This window comes from Rhinopithecus roxellana, chromosome 1 (assembly GCF_007565055.1).
Source record: "Rhinopithecus roxellana isolate Shanxi Qingling chromosome 1, ASM756505v1, whole genome shotgun sequence".
Classification (NCBI taxonomy): Eukaryota; Metazoa; Chordata; class Mammalia; order Primates; family Cercopithecidae; genus Rhinopithecus; species Rhinopithecus roxellana.
This window is the reverse complement of record NC_044549.1, coordinates 189,592,684-189,611,220: the sequence shown is the minus strand read 5'-3', so window position 1 is coordinate 189,611,220 and position 18,537 is coordinate 189,592,684. Positions and strand designations below refer to the sequence as shown.

General features: G+C 48.0%; 1 protein-coding gene across 1 annotated transcript in view; it reads right to left on the bottom strand.

The window, feature by feature from the left end:
• PXYLP1 (2-phosphoxylose phosphatase 1) overlaps positions 1 to 18,537 on the bottom strand; it is a 65,150-nt gene that overhangs the window by 22,521 nt on the left and 24,092 nt on the right. The window contains exon 2 of the mRNA XM_010378261.2: positions 13,686 to 13,817. Within this exon, the coding sequence (XP_010376563.1) occupies positions 13,686 to 13,764 (79 nt within the window). The 5' untranslated portion in view covers positions 13,765 to 13,817. The remainder of the gene's footprint in view (positions 1 to 13,685; positions 13,818 to 18,537) is intronic.

Here is an 18,537-nt window from a genome sequence, read left to right as displayed (position 1 = left end):
GACCTAATCAATTAGACTTTGGTTAGTAGCCAACACTAGAAACTTGTCTAGAGACATGTTTCATCTAACGATGATTTGCTCATTTTGATTTTTGTTTATTCCATTGATGGTCCCCATGGAATAGAAAAAAGGAGGGAAAAGGTCAGGGTCAGAGTCAGATCATAAGAGCACAGGTTGCTAGGCCACAAGCCCCTGTCTGGCCTTTGAACCTCAGGGCACCTTAGTTATCCCTGAAACTCAACAACCCATGGGGCAGCAGATAAAGTGACAGCCAAGCATCTGCTGCCAGCTCATTATCTGGGAGTCACTTTGACTTGCACAAGGACACACCAGTTTCTTTCCCATAGGGTGCCAAGCCAACCTCCCTGATCTCCAGGTCACCTCCCTGTACCAAGGCTCTAGGATAGGGCCGAGGAAAGAAATCTACCTGCATACGTGGCCTTCTTCGTGCCTTAGGAAACTGCTGTATGCAAGCTCCTCACAGGTGCCTTGAAACTGACTTTAATGGAGCACAAGGAAGGGCCCCATCCCTAGGTCAGCTCATCTCTTCCCACTTCCTTCTGTGGAGACAGGCCCATCCTCCTTTGGGAGCAGCTCCTCTTCTCATGCCAACCCCATGGCCCGGTGGGGGGTGTCATGCTGCTCCTCCAGGACCATGTCTCCACCGTGCTAACTAGCCCAGGGATGGGGACCTGACTCTAGGCAGCTGTGCCAATAAGGGACCTTTCCAGGAAAGACAGGCTGTCCCATGTGGAAGACACTTCTGCAGTGGCACTCAGATGGCTTCCAAACCCCTCCCTCCTGCCATCCCCATGCTGTGTGACAGCCAAATCACCTGATTACACAGACACCTGGCAGATTACAGCTGGGTATCAGGGACCCAGAGTTTCCCGGGAAATGTGAGCATGATGAGGCTAAAGTGTTGGCTCAGCTCTGTCTCCGTTGCTGTGGGCTCACCTGCCACACAAGTCACCCCACTGACTACACCAGCAAAGAACCTCTTGAGGCCAAGGTCCAGCTCCACTATCTGTTTTCTACCTTCCTAGCTCCAGGGTCTGCCTTGTCCTTTTTGGGACTTCGGCACTGGGCTAGTCACCTCCTTAGGGGATTATAGTCACTTTTTCCTTGGAACTCCACTGAAGTCTGTCCTCAGTTGCCCCTGCTACCATGGTTCTGAATGCAGGGAGGTAGCCTGGGGCTGGGGGCTGCAAATGAGCTATAGTATTACAAAGATGTGAGTTCATGCCCTGGCTCTGTTACCTCCTAGCTGTGTGACCTGGGGCAAGTATCCCTGCTCTCTGTGCCTCATTTCTTTCATCTGTCAAATGAAGGTGATGATACCTACAGATCAGGGTGGCAACGATGATGATGAGATACCACCTGTGAATGGATTCTGGTAAGGAATCAATACATGCTATTTTCAATTTTTAAAAAAGTGAGCGGGACACAGTGGTGCATGCCTAGAGTTCCAGCTACTTGGGGGACTGAGGCAGGAGGATCGCTTGAGCTCAGGAATTTGGGGCTGTAGTGAGCCCTGATCACACTACTGCATTCCAGCCTGGGTGACAGAGTGAGACCCCATCTTATAAATGAATGAATGAATGAATGAATGAATGAATGAATGAATGAATGAATGCTATTTTCTACATCCATCCCCTGGATGTGATTATTTCTGTTTCTTGCAGGCTCTTAAAAGGCACTCCCTTCAACTTGGAATCTGGAAGGGATATTAAACCCCTGTGTCCACCCCTTCACAAAAGCACAACCAGCCAATCTCCCTTCTCCTCTCGGCCACTCCAGTTTTAGCAGCTTCTCTGGCTCCCTTAAATACATTCAGCTTATCTGAGATAGTGCCTTCTCATAAGCTAAAACACCCCCAGTCCTGCCACCTAATTTCTCCAATTTCCTCCCCCAAATAAACCGAAAGTCTCTTGAATTCTCTCTCTCCTTCACTGGTCTGCCAAGGAATAATGACTCGCTCTGTCAATTCCCACAATTCCCTTAGTGCTCCTCAACCCACTAAATTATCTTAAATGTCCACCCTGTCTGTAACCTGTACTGAATTTTAAAAGTGCATTGTAACTGTCAAATGAAAATCAGAACCACAACAAAGAGCCCACAGTTGTTATCTGCCTCTCATCATCTGCTTTTAAAGGCCGGAGTGGGAATCATGTTATACAGGTGAAATGGGAGAAGTCAAGCCCACATTTGTAGACTTTCAGACACTTGGTTTTATATAAACGAGATTGAGCAAACAGTTGAATCCGCTTTTCCCATTTTGATCTATCCACTTTGAGCCGCAATACACCAACCTTTCTTGTTTTCCTCATTTTTAATGTTGCCTCATGGTGAACCACATTAGGTAAGAATTTATTAAGTGCTTCTGATATGCCTGGTAGCATTCAGGGAGCTGGAGAACTCCAGCAGAACTCAGGGCTGGGCATATCCTATCAGCCTGGAGCTCTGCTCCCTGGGCTATTTGCAAGCTCTATCTCCTCCCTCCCTGACCCTTTCCTCTGACATTTGCCTCCAGGACCTAAGTCCACCCATTGCTAGGGCATGGGGGGCCCCCCTGTGGCCTTGGCTTAAGCCCCAGTTGCAGCCTCTCAGAGGGTTCGGGAAACCCCACACTCTTCTGGGAGCTGCTGGTAACTGGCCTTACCCTAACAGGGCCATTGGATTAGATGATGCCAACACCAGACTCCAAATCAAGACAGAAGCTAGAAATAAGAGATTCCCAGGACAGGCCTCCAAAAAGAACCATGAAAAGAACCTGTCTCCTTAACCTTTTTGGGTCATGAAGGTTATGACCCTCATCTTTGAGAATCTGATAAAAACTATTGATCCTTATCTCTGAAAGAGTACCTTAAACACAGTCTTGTGAATTTGACTTCTGGGGGTTTTCTGGACCCCTGAAACCCCATGGGACAATGCAGAAGTCCACGGGTTCAGGCTAAGAACACAGTGTACCTGGAAACAGGTTTTCAATTTCAACACTAAAGAAGAGATGAACACATTTTCTTTTTTCAAAATAAAAAGGAATCTTCAGGCTTCATAAAAACATGAATTCATCCTAAAATAGTCATTCAACACTAAAGTATAAAAAGAAAAGGAAAATCACCCATAAATCCTACCACCCAGAGAACCCTAAGGAATATTTTAGTGTATTTAAGTATCCATGTGCCCTGCCAGAGGCTACACATGTGCTTCTGTCCCTGCTCTGGTGGGAATGGTGACGGATGGTCACTAAGGCCCAAGGACACTGTTCTCTCTCTCCAAAGGAGCAAATAAGTTTCCTGTGTCTCAAAGGTCTGCAACCTACTGAGGCCACCAAACCAGCAAGCTGTCCTCGAGGGTGGGTAGGTTGTCTGCCTTCTCTGTAAAGGCTCAAAAGAGACAGCCAGGCAGGTGAGGGGCTTTGGGGAGGCCACCTCAAGGAAAGAGAGAATGTGGCCCAGGGTGGGGTCTGCACTCTCAGGCATCTGGACATCCCACAAGAGCTGCCCCACCCTCTGGTAGATACCTAGGGCTCATGTGGACAGGCAGACCCCTGGCCAGTGGAGTCCAGCCCCTCGGATGACACAGGGAAAAGAGAAAGGCAAAGAGAGGCAAGAGGTGATGCTGAAGCTCCAGCCAGATAAATCCTAGAGGGGGGCCACGCATCCCATCCATCTCCCCATCCTCTCCCTCCTGAACCCACCCCTGAGCTATGGCTCTGAGGCAGAGTGCATCTGCAGTGTGTGTGGCAGCCACACTGGCAGGAGGGCAGGATGGTGAGGGAGTCCCAGAGCTCTCTCCCAGGTGCCTGCCCTACTTCACCCTCGTGTACAGGATTTAGATTCTGCCCTTGTAGCCTCTTTTATATCAGCCTCTTCCTTCCCTCTCGCAAGGTGAGGCTGCTAGTACATGACAGGGCTCTGTCTCTGATCAGTATTCACTTCATTTCAAGGTGGGCTTCCTCCTTTTAATGTCATCAGCATGGGGCCAGAGCCCTGTCACCAAGACAACAGGGAGTGAGTGGGGTCTGTGCTGGGTGGCTTGGCTCAGCGGGCGCACACTCTGCCTGTCAGACTCCAGCTGGCCTCATGCTTTCCCTGCAGTGGGTACAGCCATGTAAATCCTGTGGCTTTCTATTCTGTTCATCTCTTCAGTGGAACTTGGAGATCTACAGGCACTCTCCTGAATTCACTGAATACTTCTACTGATGCTTTCTATTTTTACTAACTAGCCATGATAGTATTTGCTCTTGCTGACTCAAGACACACACACACACACTCTCTCTCTCTCTCTCTCTCTGTCTCTCTCTCTCTCTCCCCCTTGCCCCCGTATAAAGGTACTATTTTTAAATTTAATATATTATGCACAACCTTCCAAGTCAATAGAGACAGGTCTATGTGATCACGAGGTAATGGGGTATTTACTGTTGTACCAGTTGGTTGCCTTCTCCTTTGTTTCCCATTATAAATGATGCTGCAGTAAACATCTTTAAACAGATATCTCTATCCCCTCATCTAATTATGATAACAACTTCTTTAAGATAAGGAACTAAGAAGAAGGAAGGGAAGAAGGGAGAAAGGGAGAGAGGGAAGGAGGGAGAGAGGGAGAAAGGGAGAGAGGGAGGGAGACAGAGAGGGAGGGAAGGAAGGAGGGAGGGAGGGGGTGAGGTCATTATCTAGCTCCATCCTGAAAGAAAACTAGAAATGATCCACAGACATAAATGTGTCCATTCTCAGCTTGCAGAAGAACCTGCTACATGATACTCTCACCTTCTCACTCCAATGCATCTACAACATGAGCTTAAGAAATTGTGACAGTAGCTTATTTGTCAGATTTAATTTTGTCACTCATCTATGGTGGGTTTTTTTTTTTTCACCTGTAGATATTTAACTCTATGTGACAACTGGACATAAAGTGTTCTGAGGAAAAGCAAAATTAAAACTCCCAGAAGTCAATCAGAAAGTAAAATCTTTAAGAAAAGGACCAAAATTAATTTTAAAAACCCACAAAATTTAAAACTTTGGTCACAGTGATGAGATGGCAATATGACAGAACTCTTAGGTTAAAAATGTAAACCTTCACTTTCAATTTCTCATACTTTTTGTCTCCAGCTCAACATAATAAAAGCCCAGGAGGAAGCGCACTGGGGCTTTTAGAATAGAGGACACAGTACGTTAGACCCTGGGCATTCTAAGGGCTTGCATCCCCAAACCTTTTCCATGAAGCATACTGAGATCTTCATGCATCCCCAGATTCAAACATACCACTCTGTGCTTTTCTCCATTGAACGTACACAGGACAAAGAACAGAGGACAACCACCTCCCCTGGCTGTGTGGCAGGACCTGGCTTCCTCAGCAGCTGAGCACCTCACTCCCCGCGACTTTCATCCAGATGTGTGCCTCAGCAGAATCACTATCACCATGGACTACAGATCTCAGGGGTCTCTGCAAAGAGGCGAAACCACAAATGCTAATGGCCATCTACAAGAGTGAGCAGGACTGAGGACATGAGGGTCTGAACCACCTAGGAAGGTGTCACAGCAGCCTGGCACCTGTCAGGGCTCCTCGCTTGCCTACTCAGAGGCAGTTCTGTGTTAATGTACTCACTGTTCTATTAAGCATTGTTGTTTTCTTTCTTAGCGGATATCAGACCGAAAAGCAGCACAGAAAAAGGAAGGGGACATCAGGGGATCGGGGCCACAGGAAACATGATAGCTCTGCAGGTGGAGTTCCCAGGGAAACTATGCACGCTCTTTCCCTCTCTCCCCCTCCCCCTGTCTCTCCCTCTCTCCCCCTCCCCCGTCTCTCCCTCTCCCCCCCATCTCTCCCTCTCCCCCCACCACCCGTCTCTCCCTCTCTCCCCTCCTGTCTCTCCCTCTCTCCCCCTCCCCCGTCTCTCCCCCTCCCCGCCATCTCTCCCTCTCCCCCCACCACCCGTCTCTCCCTCTCTCCCGCTTACCGGCTCTCCCTCTCCCCACCGTCTCTCCTTCTCTCCCTCCCCCGTCTCTCCCTCTCTCCCCCGAATCGGCTCTCCCTCTCTCCCCCCATCTCTCCCTCTCTCCCCCCATCTCTCATCTCTCTCCCCCAGTCTCTCCCTCTCTCCCCCAGTGTCTCCCTCTCCCCGGAGTCTCTCCCTCTCTCCCCACTGCATCTCTCCCTCTCTCCCCCAGTCTCTCCCTCTCTCCTCCCCCAGCCTCTCCCTCTCTCCCCGCAGTCTCGTCCCTCTCTCCCCAGTCTCTCCCTCTCTCCCCCAGTCTCTCTCTCCCCCCAGTCTCATCCCTCTTCTCACCCCAGTCTCTCCCTCTACTCCCCCCAGTCTCTCCCTCCTCCCCCAGTCCTTCGCCCTCAATCTCCCCAGTCTCTCCCTCTCTCCCCCCTCCTCCCTCTCTCCCCCCAGTCCTCTCCTCTCTCTCCCCCAGTCTCTCCTCTCTCCCCTCCCCCCAGTCTCTCCCTCTCTCCCCCAGTCTCTCCCTCTCTCCCCCAGTCTCTCTCTCCCCCCAGTCTCTCCCTCTCTCCCCCAGTCTCTCCCTCTCTCCCCAGTCTCTCCTCAGTCTCTCCCTCTCTCCCCGTCTCTCCCTCTCTCCCCCAGTCTCTCCCTCTCTCCCTCTCTCCCCCCAGTCTCTCCCTCTCTCCCCCACTGCATCTCTCCCTCTCTCCTCCCAGTCTCTCCCTCTCTCCTCCCAGTCTCTCCCTCTCTCCTCCCAGTCTCTCTCCTCTCCTCCTCCCAGTGTCTCCCTCTCTCCCTCTCTCCCCTAGTCTCTCCCTCTTTCCCCAAGTCTCTCCCTCTCTTCCCCCTCTCCCCTCTCTCCCTCTCTTCCTCCAGTCCTCCCTCTCTCCCCCATCTCTCCCTCCTCCCCCAAGTCTCTCCTCTCTCCCCCAGTCTCTCTCCCTCTCTCCCCAGTCTCTCCCTCTCTCCCCCAGTCTCTCCCTCTCTCCTCCCCCATCTCTCCCTCTCTCCCCCCAGTCCTCTCCCTCTCTCCCCCAGTCTCTCCCTCTCTCCCCCATCTCTCCCTCTCTCCCCCAAGTCTCTCCCTCTCCCCAAGTCTCTCCCTCTCTCCCCCAGTCTCTCCCTCTCTCCCCCAGTCTCTCCCTCTCTCCCCCATCTCTCCCTCTCTCCCCCAGTCTCTCCCTCTCTCCCCCAGTCTCTCCCTCTCTCCCCCACTACATCTCTCCCTCTCTCCCCCAGTCTCTCCCTCTCTCCCCCAGTCTCTCCCTGTCTCCCCCAGTCTCTCCCTCTCTTCTCTCTGTCTCTCCCTCTCTCCCCATCTCTCCCTCTCTCCCCACCGTCTCTCCCTCTCTCCCCACCGTCTCTCCCTCTCTCCCCACCGTCTCTCCCTCTCTCACACAGACAGAGCTGGCTAAGCGGGCCTCCTCAGCTCCCCACCTGAGAACTTCTAAGCAGGTTGCCCCCTTGGCTTCCAGACCACTCCTGTCCGCAGGCCACCTCCTGGCTGCTGCTGTTCTGTCTCCTTCGTGGCCCCTTGTCCTCTGTCTGCCCAGATTTTCTTCTTTGGCTCTCTCTTCCATCTGCACCACAGGGCACAAATTCAGAAGCTGAGAGGGACTAGGCAGGTGGGTGCTGTGACGACCAGGAGAGCACTACCCCCGCCCAAGGAGGCACTTAGCTGCCTGGCTCCTGCCAGCGGCCCCTGTAATGCACTGTGGGCCTCAGGTTGCTGGAGAGTCTGGTTTTTCAAAGAGGGGCTGGAAGTTTACATGAAATTGCCTAGTTTTAAAACACTGGTAAATAAATTTAAAAATCTAAAAACAGGGGTTGGGCCAAACAAAACAAGTTCACAGGCTGTTGGTCTGGAGCAGCTTCCACTGCTCCAAGGAGCCCTGGTCCTCCGGAAACCAGGGCTTCACCAGCAGGGAATACAAAGTCCCCAGACGGTGGCTTCTGACAGGTCTCTCACAGGCCTCAGACCGTCAGGTCCACTCTTAGGCAGGACACTGCATCCAGTGGGCCTGTTGGCTACCTCCAGTGATGTCCATGCCCTTCAATGACTCCTCCTAGCCTGGTCTCTTTCCTGCTCTGCCCCCAGCTTGTCCTGCTGCCTGGGCACTGTCCCGCTTCCCTTCTCGCTCTGAGCACTTTCCCTTGGCCTCTCCCTTCAGACCCAGGGAGCCACTAGCCCCACATGGTTGACTTCCCAGTCTGTGTCCTGAGAATTTACTTCCACCTTTGGCAGACTTATCCCAGAAGGAGATGAGACATTTATGTGAATGAATGCATGCATGAATGAAGTATCTACTGAACTCCCTGAGCCAGACTCCTGGGTGCCGTGGTAGAGTCCCCTTGACCCCATCATCCTAGCCCCACGACACCACTCAATTAGCTAGAGTCCCACAGAACCACCATGATGTCTCTTGGCTTTGCTTCTTCCTTTCAGGGTTAATACCTTCATTGGGGCCACCCTCAGCTTGCTACTAGATGAGCAAAACAGCCTCCGAGGTGCCTCCCAGCATCACCCTTTCCACCAGCCTCTGAACTGGCAGTTCTTAGATTTTGTGTGCATTAGACTCACCCAGGGAGTCTGTTAAAGATGCAGATTTCTGGGTTCCGCTACCACCAAGATTCTGATTCTGTAAGGAAGGGCACAAAATGTGCTTTTTTTTTTGGTTTTGGAACATGCGTTTTGACAAGCTTCCCAGGTGCCTCTGATGAAGGTGCTTTGGAAAACACTGTGCTGGACTGTAGTCTTTCCAAGACACAAATCTGATGGTATCTTCCTTTCTTCAGTGGCTCCTCACAGCCTCAGGAATAGTATAGTGATAGGAGGTAGGTCCCAGACTTCGTTCCAACTTCACAGCTACCTACAGGTGACTCACCCGGGCCTGTTCTCTCACTCTGTCTTTGCACATTTGGCCAGGGGCACCTGTACTCAACTGCCTCCTTGACCACTCCTGCTTTCCTTAAAGGATGAACTCAGATGCCACCTCTTTTAGGGGGTCCTCCCCAACTCCGACATGGATTGGGTTCCTGTGCTCTAGTCTCTCATACTACCCTTCCATAAATGATCTCTAATTCATTTGTTTAACAAACACATACGTAGTGATTACTATGTGCCAGGGACTGTTCCAGGTGTTTTATAAATATTAGCTCGCTGAATCCTTTGCCAACCCTATGAAATAGGAACTATCATTGTCCCCATTTTACAGATGGGGAAATCAAGGCACAGAGAGGGTAAAGAAGTTGCCTGAGGTCACATAGCTGGTAAGTGGCAGGACAAGGATTTGATCCAGGCAGTCTGGCTCCAGAGCCCATGTTCTTTCTGACCCCACTGTGCCGCTGCCTCTTACCTGTCCCAGCACACAGCACCTGGTATTCCAGGGTGTCTGCTTGTGATTATTTTCCACTGGACAAAGAACTCCCTGGGGCCCCTGAGAGATTAAACTCTCAGCCTGGGGTCAACACACAGTGGAAACTAAAGAACATTTGCTAAAGAACAAAGTGTCACATACTCATGGCACTGGATCAATGAGAAAAGATAAAATTCATAAAACCTCAGAGTTTAAAGAGACTTTAAATGGGATCAGACTCAATGACCTGTCCAATACTTCACTCTTCAAAGAGCAGCCCTGCAAGGCTTGCAGACTCCAGTGACGGCGAACACACTATCCATTCCACCTCTGCGTGGCACTGACTTTTAGCAAGTTCTACCAGATGCTTAACTGAAATGTGTCTCCACGTTCACCTCCTCTTGCAGAGAGGGCCCTTCATATACTGACGACAACCTTCACTCTCATTTTGGCAGGTTAGCCCTTCGCTTGTCCTCTTTTCCCACTGGGAATCTGAATCTCCAGTTCACCGTGAGCATTCCCTTCAACTCTGCTCTGGCCAATCGGGGCCTTGCCCAAGAGGGAAACCCCAGATATGGGTGCCATGTGCTCAGTATAAATTAACCCCATCATGGCCAACACACTCTGATTAAAAACAAATACATGTGTGATCTACTTCAGAAGGTTTCCCCACCAAGTGCCTGAAGTAACATAAGCTCTGGCAACTTCTGGAACACCAGAAGCCCTGGTTTCTGATGATGGTGCACTATGACGGAACTCTGCGCTGGTTTGCTTAAAAGGTTTGCGTTGGCTATGCTTCCATGAGCCAAGGGTTTTCCCATAACATCTCTGTTGTCACAGCAACCTTGCAAAACAGCAATAATTAACTCTATTTTATAGAAGAAGGAACAGGACACACAGTCGCTTAGCAGGGAAGCTCACATTGACATTATGATTCGAGAGCCTGCGTGCTCCTGTCACGCCACCATTTTGGGAATGGTGGTTGGAACATGGAGAAATGAGCACAACATCAGCATTAAGAAAATGCAAGGGCCAAGGAAGGAAGTGAATGATTACAAATGAGCACAAAAAGCAGAAACATAACTCATGATTCCTAAGTCTTCACATCCTGACAGTCTTTCCTTGTGGCACTAAAGGAGTCCTTTAATTTGAAGTTACTTTTCCACTTGTATGTATTTTAACCACAATAACTAAAAATATCTATGCCTTGCCTGTTCCCTTCTACAATTCAAACATCAGAAATTTCAGAATGTTTCACCTTCCAAACACAAAACATTAAAGACTTGAAAACATAAATGGAATTATTTTTATTAAAGACTACTAGCATATAGCAAGTCACGAGCACCATTTAAGATGAACATATTTTGAGAAACTATGAACTGTATCTTAATCTTTTCTGTATTTCCTTGCTACCTCCACCTCCACAGTGTAGAAAAATGTCCAACACATATAAGCACTTAATAAATATATGTGGGTTCACTATATAGTTTCTGTTTCCAGAGGAAGACATACTTATTTAAACAATCTGATTTTTGAATCGTATCCTGGGCTATTTCTTTTTCATATTCAAAACATCAGAAAAAGAAAACTACCAACAAGACCAAATAAATGATCATTTCAGATAACAAAGCCATACTCTTTACTTAAAGCATGAGAAAACCAAGTTATATTTAGTTGTCTCAAATATGTTACTTAAAACAATTACATGTGCTAATTTGGTATTCAAAAATAAGAAGAAATGGTAAAGAAAAAAGTCCACATATTTTAGGATAAGAATGAGAACATAAGTGGTATATAAGCGTAAACCTGTGCGTTATGAATTAGTGCTGTTTCTTACAGCATAATACTAAGCAACCAACAAAGCAGTTAAATAAATGGAGCAATTAAACTCATTTCTACAGAAATGGGGAAATTCCAAAGTTACGGTTTACCTAAAAGAAGAAGAGCAGTAAGAACGTCCATATCTTAATATCTTTCCGATCTCCAACGTATCCAAGAATAAAGAGCTCAGACCCAGCCAGGCTAATTTACCCTGCAAAATTTTCCTTAAAAAAGTATGGCTGAAAATTGGCTGTCCTAAAACAGAAGGTACTTTCAGAAGAGTTATATAAGCAAAACACACAGGCCAATTCAGTGACGTGGAAACCACCTCATGCAAGAGAAATGCCACAAACACAAGTAGCACACATTCATGTCTCAGAACCTGTCAGCCTCTCAAAATAAAATCAGGGTTGATTGTAACATCCTACCTCTCCAACCAAAGGATGGAAAATCTTTAACGAACATTTATAAACAATTAAACTACTGAAAATCTTACTACACTTTTTGGAAATGATTCATATTTTACAATTCATTTGCCATATGGAATATTTTTAAACTTCTGATGCCCACCTTCTTTTGACCTCTTTTCCAATTCTGGAAGGGTAAAATGAGAGTCTTTAGTTCTCTTTAGTATTAGAAATAGCCTGTCATATGCACGTGCATGGGAATATGTCACAATTGGAAGTGAATCAGGGAAACTTCCTCAAAGCCTCCTCTCTTGAAACCACCTTCTTCTAGAGCCAAGCCTTCCCCATGTTCCTCTGTGCACTCATAACATTCCTCTCACCCAGCCACCTGCCCTTCTTTCCATCATTCAAACTGCAACAGAAATGCCCCTCCTCACACACCTGTCCTGAGTGGTGTGGGTACCAACTGCTTGTCTCCCACCCATCAAGGTGAGGTGGTTAAATGGAGAGAAGGCAGGTGACAACAACAATACAATTCCTGGCATCGCAGAGATGTTTTCTCAGCTTCAAATACACAGCAACAGAAGGAAAGAAAACCAGGGTCCGTCTGCTTTTTAGAGCAGGCATGGATTAATGCATTCAGCAGACATTTACAAAATATTACTATGTGCTGGGCAGTGCTGGTTCCTGGGATAGAGAGAGAAACAGGATGTGGTCCTGCTCTCAACAAGCAGACAATCTGGTAGAAGGAAAAGACACAAGAACTGAAAATTATAATAGTGCATGGTTAGTGAAAGGAGGGGGCTGGGCATAGTGGTTCACGCCTGTAATATCAGAACTTTGGGAGGCTGACGTTCTTACTGCTCTTCTCCTTCTAGGTAAATTGTGACTTTGGAATTTCCCCATTTCTGTAGAAATGGAGTTGAATTGCTCCATTTATTGCATTGCTTTATTGGTTGCTTATTATTGTGCTATAAAAAATGGCAGTAATTCATAATGCACAGATTTATGCTTATGTAACACTTATGTTCTCACTTGAAGTCAGGAGTTTGAGACCAGCTTGGGCAACATGGTGAAACCCTGTCTCTACAAAAATACAAAAACTTAGCTAGGTGTGGTGGTGCACACCTCCAGTCCTAGCTACCCAGGAAGCTGAGTTGGGAGGATTACCTAAACTCCTAAACTCAGATGTTGAGTCTGCAATGAGCTGTGATCGTGCTACCGCACTTCAGCCTGGGCAACAGAGTAAGACCGTATTTCAAAAAAAGAGGGGGAGGAAAGAAGGAAGGAAGGGAAGGAGGGAGGGAAACAGGTTCAAGGATTCAGGGCATCCTGATGTACATAAAAGAAGCACCAAACCCTTAAGGATTGCCGGAAGGGTCCTAGAGGAGAAGAGGCAAGGGCTGAAAGGGAAAGGATGAGAGGGGGTGAGGAGGAGAACGCTCTTGGCAAAGGAGCACCAGGATCTGAGCACAGAAGAAGCAGAGAGGGGCCACAGGAGGGCAAGGGGCCTCCCACAAGACCATGGGCCACCATTGAGGGGTTGCCACTAAGGAGATCCTGGGGCCAGATCTGTGTCTGAGAACAGCCACTCTTAGGTGAACTGTAATGTGCACAGATTTGGGGCCTGGCTTGAGCTTAGGAATCTCAGTGGAGGATGCTGCATGGTGAGGCCCATGGCCTGGCTGTATCAGAGTGCTCCTGTCTCGTCACAGGGGATTTCCCATGCAGCCCCTGCTGCCTGTGGAGTGGGTTTGATACTAGTGACCTAATCTCCCCACCCTCCCCCAAACAACTCCAGCCGGGCGGCTGATGGAACGCTAAACAGACACCCAACTTTCAAGAACCCAATCAAAGGGCCAAATACCTCTGCTCTGTGTAGCTCAGCATAAGTCAAGCAGGGCCACTCAGTGTCTCCATCTGGGGAATCTGAACTAAAAATCTGGGAATAACCAGTCAGTTCAGGAATTCATGCAAAAGTCAAAAGAGCACACAGAACACTGCTCGGTGGTTTAGGGTCCCTCCTTGCAACCGGCCAGTATGAGCGCCAACACTGAAAAGACTTTGTTGTTCATTTATAAAACAAGGCTTTGGGGCCTCCTTGTTTCCTACGAAGCCCCTACCCTCCCACGACCTGCAGTGCCTGGCTCTACTCACAGAACTGCAGGCTGAGGCTCACAAAGGCCAGCAGCGCAGCCAGGGCCAGCAGCAGCAAGAAGCGGTTGCGGAAAAGCATTATTAAGTATTCTATTTTCTCTTCATGGTTTCACCTCAAATCGGGAACATGTCCTGTGAATAAAGCAGAGGTGATAAATGAGTGTTTAGAGATGGAAAACCAAATTTGTCAACTGAAAATAATCTGATTAGCCCAGTCCCCTGGCAGGGAAGCATGCATCTCTAGCTGGAGAACAACAACATGCTCTCCATGATTAGTCTGTGCCCCCAAACAAGCCCAAGCAAGAATGCTCCCTTCGAGTTAGTAGGAGAAAACCAGTTCATGAATGCTTTGTTTATCTGACATCAACAGGGAATGAGATATTTCACAGACATGACCTTCTCAAGGAAAAACACAAAGGATGTTTACTGAGTATTTACAGTGTGCCGGACAATGAGGGAAATCTTCACATGGACTCATCTTGCTGTGACCTTTAACCTTTAAATCTTCAACGTTTTTTGATGGACATTCTGTTGAAATGATCTTGGTCTTCTTTAATTGTAATTGTTCATCTGAACAACAATCCTTGCAACATGTCCTACAGTAATGCCTTGGGGGATGGTTTGGGTGTGCAAAAGGATTTACTCCTACACTGACTGGCTCTATCTGCTCATTGAGACCACCTTTCACCCTGAACCACTAAGCCTGTTTCAGCTGTATACATGGGTCTTCTGGAAGCCTCGTCCTGCCTATTCAAAATTCCCCTAACCACATTAGAAGTGTGCAAAAGGACTTTTTAAAAAAGCTGAATAAAGCCCTAAAAGTCCCTTCTGTGGGAAAAAAAAAAAAAAAAAAAAAAAAAAAAATGAATGATTACTATAACTTTTACTCTATCAGTTTTAGAAGTCAAGTTTATTTCCTGGGTCTCTTTGGGATTTTAAAGAGAACTTGCAAACCATAGTCTCTTTAGAAAAGGTTCTTAAACTACAGTTAGATTTTAACAGTAATTTCAAACTTGAATCTTTTCTCCATTCAAATATAATCTCCTTCAGAGACCAGATAGACAAAATCAGATAAAAGCTCATCTGCTAATGTGTGAGGGTTGCATAACTGTGAATATAACTGAATATAGCCATTGAGCTGTACACCTGGGGTGAATCCTATCTCAATAAGCTGTACTATGAAAAGCACATCATTTGGGAATGAAGCAGGAGCCAGACTCCCAGAGCCCCTTGCCTCCCACCTCCTCCCCAAGGGCCCAGAAGGTGACTTTGGAAACCCACTTGTTTAAGGGACCTGTCAGACTTTCTACCAAAAGAGAACATTTGCTAACAGACTGATGAAAATACACTTGCACCTTATGTTTGCGCCTGTGTGTCCAGCAACCAGCATCTTTGTTAACAAACAGATCCCGATTTCATTTTATTTATTGATTTTGTGGTTTTATAACTCTATTTGGCATATTTGACAATCAGCAGTTAGTTCTCATCCACATTGACTAGATTTTTGAATGTGGTAACAGGTACATAGGTAACCAGATATAGAGCTTGTTTGTTGAATCTTCATCCTCATTGTTTCCTGGATAGCCGCGCATGATGGTATGGGACGTGCCTTAGTCCTCTGGCCCAGATAGCTTTGTTGAACCTGGTATCAATGTGCACATCTGAAGTCCCCCTCCCCTTCAATCTCTCTGAGTGCTAGAGAGGCACCTTCTTGAACCCCCTTCTTCAATATGCTTCTTGAATATGCTTGTCAATATTGATGGTGTATTTTCAGGTCACTATCTGGTTAATGGCAGAACGGCCCTTCTTCTTGCCACCCTTCTTTGTGGGAGCCATTCTCCCAGGCCCAAGATGGACAGGAAGAGTTTGAGGGAAACGTTTCTGTCCCATGAGTGACTATCCCTAACCAAGAGTCAGTGCCTCCATGCCCCAAGCTCAGTACTACACGTACACGTGTTCTCCTGCACATCCCTCCCTCTGCAGCTCTGGCACAAATCTTGTCTTCAGGCCTCTCACTCTGGGACTGGGGAGCCACTGTGCTGGCCCTGGGGAATCACTCACCTCTGGTTTCTGATGCCGCATGGTGTCTTTTGTGCCATCACCTCAGAGGCCGACCTGCCTGCTGGTTGCCCTGCATTTGCATGTGGGAAGCGAGGGCCTTGTTTCTGTTGCTGGGTCAGGTCTTGTCCCTCAACCACTTCCTGCTTCCATGCTCTTAAGGGATTTCCCCTTCCCTGACTGGCGGGAGAGGCCAATAGAACAGCTAAGTATGTTTCCTATGGTCTCACTTGATACTACCTTTTCTTCTTTCTTTCTTTCTTTCTTTCTTTTTTCTTTTTTTTTTGAGACAGCGTTTTGCTCTTACAGTCCAGGCTGAAGTGCAGTGGTGTGATCTTGGATCACTGTAACCTCTGCGTCCTGGGTTCAAGTGATTCTCCTGCCTCAGCCTCCCAAGTAGGTGGGAATACAGGTGCCTACCACCACATCCGGCTAATTTTTGTATTTTTAGTAGAGACAGGGTTTCACCACATTGGCTAGGCTGGTCTCGAACTCCTGACCTCAGGTGATCTGCCTGCCTTAGCCTCCCAGAGTGGTGGGATTATAGGTGTGAGCCACTGCACCCAGCCAACACTGCCTTTTCAGATGGGATTAGCCACTGTATAGTTTAGAGCTGTCTTCAGGCGGGCATTCGGTGGAAACAGTGGCTACTTGCTATAAGTCTCAGTTTTATAGCATGGTAAATTGTTGCAGTAACAGCCCCCAATTTTATCATGCCCTTTGTATCCATGGGCTTACCCAGTCTTTTCATATACTGACTTTTGGCTTGGCCGAGGAACCTGTTTTGGCCATGGGACAACAGCAAATGTGTTGCAAGCAGGGACTTGAAAAGTACTTATGCATTGGGGCTTGTCTTCCTTTGCTACTTTTGCAACACTGATACCACCATATGAAGACCCTAGGCCAGACTGCTGGGGCATGAGAGACCACATGGAGCCAAGCTAAGCAGTCCCAGCTGATGCTCCCTTCAAACAAACTGTAGTGACAGTTTGCTGTGACCACACCTGTGAATAAGGCCATCCCAGACCACCCTGCTCCAGCCACGCCACCAGCAGATGGTTATCAGTGGTCTGCCCAGACTAAAAGAACTGCATGGCTAGTCCCCAGAATTACAAGCAAATATAATGGTTGCTATTTTAAGCCAGTAAGTTTTGGGAGCTTCATACAAAGCAAAAGCTAACCGATACAATAAACAGGAAATGCCTTGCATCTTCACCAGGAGATTCTAAGCCAGGATCTAGATCTCAATATTCTCATCTGTAGGCACGACATGAAAATCTCCGTCTTGTCTATGTTCTTTAATATGCGGAGTGCTTTTTGGGAAAGAAGCTATATTTAGTTTTAGATTTAAATATGTTAGGTTAACCAGATGGCAGGGATCGTGTAACTGCCTGACTGCTTCTAGGCTGCACTGCTGACATCTCCACCTATCTGTGACTTTTCATTTGCTGAACAGTGGGAACATCCACCTGTTTCCCCTTGGTACTCTCTGGGGTCTGCACCCTCCCACTTCTGACTCTCCTCTGACAGCCTCTGCCATGGTCAGCATTTTGGTTATTTCTACTTGTGCTAGGGACTAGTCTGGTGTGATCACAGCCCTAGGGGTATGTACACAGCCTGGCCAGAGGAACACCAAACCCCAGGATAAACACATGCCTTCTTTTGGAGCCCATTTCACTTGAAAACTTGAAGATAATGACCATACTTTAGTCTTGGTTTTTTAAAACGGCTAAATAATGATGACAGAATCCAAAATTCACATGGATTTGAAGAAGTTTGCAGCTGAAGCTAGGACCCCAAGGAGTAGGGGTGTGTGTGTGTATGTGTGTGTACATATGTGTGTGTGTGTCCAACATAGGAAGTGGACTGTATGGTTCTGCTGCTGTGGGTGTTTCTTTCCTGGGGATACTTCAGTGGAAGAGACTGAAAGGAGCCCTCATGTGGTGTAAAGGACGAGGCTCCAGAGATGGGCAGATCTGTGTTCAATTCCTCGCTCTGCTGCTTATTTTCTGCAGCTCTGAGCTGCCCTTCTCTGAGCTGCAGGATCCTGCTTTTTAAATAAGACTGAGGATAAGAGACAAAAGAGCAGGTGGTGGTGGGGAGCAAATCTCATAACAGGCAGAGGCCTGCTGTTGAGCAGATATGTACTATGCCTGACATCCACACTCTGGAAGAACCACACAGACACCTATACCACAATCTAAACACAAGCATTCACCCTTTTCCCTCAACTATTGCTTCTGCTCCATGCTGTGGCTCTGCTTTCAAATCCTGGCCACTGGCCCCTTCCCTACTCACTGGCCCTATCCCATCCATCAGGGTAGGCAGCCATGTCTGCAACCATGTTCATGGCTCCTCTGCCACTGTTAGCCTTCCCGGGTGCTGACTCAGCTGTTGTGTCCCTGCCTTGCCCTAGGTTTTCCAGCCTGGAACATCTGCCTCAGCTTCTGTTGGGCCCCACCCCAAGAGGATGAGTTACCAGTCAACTGGCTCTTTCTGGCACTGTGGTCCAATCTCTAGCCTGAGTTTTCCAGAGCTCCCTTTCCCCATTTCCATCCCCATGTAAGTAGGAGGCTCCTGCAGCCACTCAAGAAGTCACGCAGTCCTTGGTTTCCTTCCTGCCATCTTCCTGCACTTCTTTCCATTGGAGCTCTGCGTCTACCCCTGGGGTCTATGGCAGCTCCTCAAGACACCCGGTGAGACTCATACAAGTCATGCCAGGCGACAGCCAGGATTCTGAGCCCAGAGCAGAACCCCCACAGCCTGCTTGCTCACAGCCCTAAAAATAAGATCC